Below are 3,292 nucleotides of genomic sequence, written 5' to 3' on the forward strand. Positions count from 1 at the left end.
GTAGTCCCATCTATTTATCTTTGCCTTCACTATTGTGGCGTTGGGTGCTCTGTCTTTAAAGATGTCGCTGAAGTGTATGTCATGTAGTGTTTGACCCATCTTTGCTTCTAGGTATTTTATGCTTTCCGTTCTTAATTACATAGCACTTTTAACAAAAGTCCCAATAAATATCATTTAAATAAAAGTTAAAAAAAAAGTGAGTTCTATTACATATAGAGTTTCTTTCATTGTGTGCGTATTTCCTTCCTTGGTCTTTTTCTGTGACTGTCCTCTCTTGCAAATATTTCTCTAGTCAGCTTTGTGAATTTTTGTACTCTCATTCTACCAAATACTGTTAATTGTGTTTATCTTAAGTCCTACCCTTTTTTAAGAGTGGCACATAGTTTGCATTTTTTGATCATAGCTTTGTTTTCCATTGAGTCAGTATATGTAACAGTCTTGGTCAACTTGGCACTCTTGTTAGCTACCACTAACTGATTCCAGTAGACAGAGATGAGACCCATGTGCTTCCTCTGGGCTTCAACTTAATTTATTTTCTCCATGAAACTTGTCTTCATTCATCTTTCTCTGGGTTCTCCATGGAGATCATTTTCTTCTCTGTAATCTTATACTCATTTATATAGTACTTGCATACAACATATACATCTATCTACATGTTGGCTTTTATGTCTTTAACCACATTCAAGTTGTAGGGTATATTGTGTTATATAACTCTTTGTAACATGGAGTGCATGCAAAAGCAACTTCTATCTTGTAAACACTCCATATAAATATAAATTAATTATAAAATAGTAAACATTAAGAAACAAACAATTTGACAATAGCTCTACTTTAATATGTGCAAGTATTTCATACTCAGATCAATCTCTTTAATCAGTTTCTTTCATTCAAATCCTCCCCCACTGCCTCCAAAAGTCCTTTATCTTTAAAAAACACTTTATCAAAAGTCCTTTTTCCCTTCATCTAGTTTTATCTATCTTACCTGACTAACAGGTTTCACTATCCTTCATGTTCTCATAAGTGTTAGGCTAAGTTTACACCTATAATGAAATCTTTCAGTGAGTTTCCTTTCATTATCTAGGCTCTACTTCTGAAGTTCATTTTCCAAACACTTTATAGACCTTCTCTGACTATCTGTAATAAAGGATCAATTTTTTTCACTTTCTGTCCATCACAGATTGATACTTCTATAAAATAAATTAAAAATGAATTACTGAAAATGACCATGTATTTGGCAGAAAGTTACTGTTTATTTTCAGTTACTGTGTATTTCATAGACCGGTAACAAGCAATTTATAACCCCATATCAATCTGTAGAGTATATATTTAAGTATGAGTGTTATGTCAACTCTCCAGGTGTGTTCCATATTCTCTCCCTGTCACTGCACTTGCACTTGTATCCTTTGACCAAAATGTCCAGGCTCTTCATTCTTTTTAACTCTCTGGCAGTGTTTTCTTTAAGTCTTACTTATTTTGAGAACTTTCTGTTAGATTTAGGTGGGTTTTTTTTTCCTATGTTATGAAAGATTCACAAACATAACCTAACGTGAAATGATGTTTCCCTCAAATCATCAGCATTCAAAGGAGAGGATACAAGATTTTTAAATAATATTAAAAGTGTTTATGTTTGTTCTTTGGCATCTTTCCTAGTATAATTTTCTTCTTTTCTAGTAAATCCTTCTCAACTTCTTTTCCTTTAAGAAGTCTACTAAATGTAACAAAATGTGGAGTTCATATTATTTTTAGATAATAAAAATGTTATATTCACTGTTTCCTTCTAGGATGGCCCCAGAAGTTGCAGCAGTAGAGAAGAATGGTGGATACAACCAACTCTGTGATATCTGGGCTGTAGGAATAACAGCAATTGAACTTGGAGAACTTCAACCACCTATGTTTGATCTTCATCCAATGAGGTGTTCTCACTATTTACAATTATGCATTTATTAATCTAGTCTTTGAGGACAGTGAAACACAGATAACTTGAGATTTCCAATTTATTTTTATGTGTATTATAAAGGACTTAGAGATAATCTTATCTAAAACCTGCTTTCTTGTATTGCTATTCCTAAAACAACATAGCTATAAATTGCCCACACTATCTGAAGCTTCTCCATAAAACAAATTTTCCTCAACAGTCATACTAAGTTGTAACAGTTATTTAAAAAAACAGCTTTTTTTCTTTAGTCTTTACATTTCATCTTCCATCAGTTGAATTTGTTTTCTGTTTTGTCCTGAATGAAATTATACACAAATTATTGCATGTGAATGAGATTTTTTTTTCTACTCTCATTGGATATTGTTTCCCTTTGTCTATGGATAATGAGAGGAATCAATGCTTAGTATAATTATTGTTTGCAATTTAAAGTATACTATCCCTGAGGAAAAAATATTTGAGAGTGTTTATAAAAGGAAATTTTAATATTTTGAAAGAAGATATAAATTGAGCTAAAATTTAAATTTTAAAAGTAATTAATAGAAATTCTGAAAAATTAACAGAAGGGGAAAGCATTCTAACGTATAATAGATAGTAGAACTCATTCAGAAACTATAAACAAAAGATAGCCTGTTAATGAGCAAGTACCAGATATTAAGGAAACATGGGAAATTATTCACCTCACAATGACAAAGGATATACAAATTAGAAGATGGATTATTGGATTATTTTTAGCTAGAATGCCAATAGAACTTTAGGAATATAATTTGATGTTATCTGTTATGGGCAAATGTTTCAGTAATTCACTACTAGGAAGATTATACTTATGTAATAATCCAAGAAAAGCAGAAGATAAGAATGATTTTGGGATAATAGAAAAAAATTCTAAATGTCCAAGAATTGGTGAATTGTTGAGCAAATTATTTAGCAGTTAAGGACAGCTCTACACACACATATACATACACACATTCATCAAAACAACATGTAAGTTGATTAGTAGTGAGGAGAAACAGCATAATATTACCTTACGTAGTTGTGATGATGTAGTAATTGATTAGATAAAGACTAAAAGGGAAAGCTTTCTAATTTTTAAAAAGAGAAATTATCAGGCCTTCCCTGGTGGAGCAGCAGGTTAAAGCACAGCACTAAGAAGCTAAAGCCACTTCAGCATGAGTTCAATCCCCACCCAGGAGGTGGTCCACATGGCAAGGCAGACCTCTCCTGACCTGCCAACTGCTCCTCTAGGCAGTATACTTCATTGATCTGCCTGTTCTGCTCCTCACTCTGTCTGGTGAATCTTCTCACCACACCTGTGCCTCTAGCCTGTACCCTACTTCTGTATGCATAAATAAATAAATC

The 3,292-nt window shown here is 32.7% G+C and overlaps 1 protein-coding gene across 1 annotated transcript in view; it reads left to right on the forward strand.

Moving 5' to 3' along the window:
• MAP4K5 (mitogen-activated protein kinase kinase kinase kinase 5) overlaps positions 1–3,292 on the forward strand; it is a 93,658-nt gene that overhangs the window by 40,882 nt on the left and 49,484 nt on the right. Inside the window, exon 10 of the mRNA XM_004681882.2 lies at positions 1,782–1,913. Within this exon, the coding sequence (XP_004681939.1) occupies positions 1,782–1,913 (132 nt within the window). The remainder of the gene's footprint in view (positions 1–1,781; positions 1,914–3,292) is intronic.

The sequence above is a fragment of the Condylura cristata genome, unplaced genomic scaffold (genome assembly GCF_000260355.1).
Source record: "Condylura cristata isolate star-nosed mole 26May11 unplaced genomic scaffold, ConCri1.0 scaffold00013, whole genome shotgun sequence".
Taxonomy (NCBI): domain Eukaryota; kingdom Metazoa; phylum Chordata; class Mammalia; order Eulipotyphla; family Talpidae; genus Condylura; species Condylura cristata.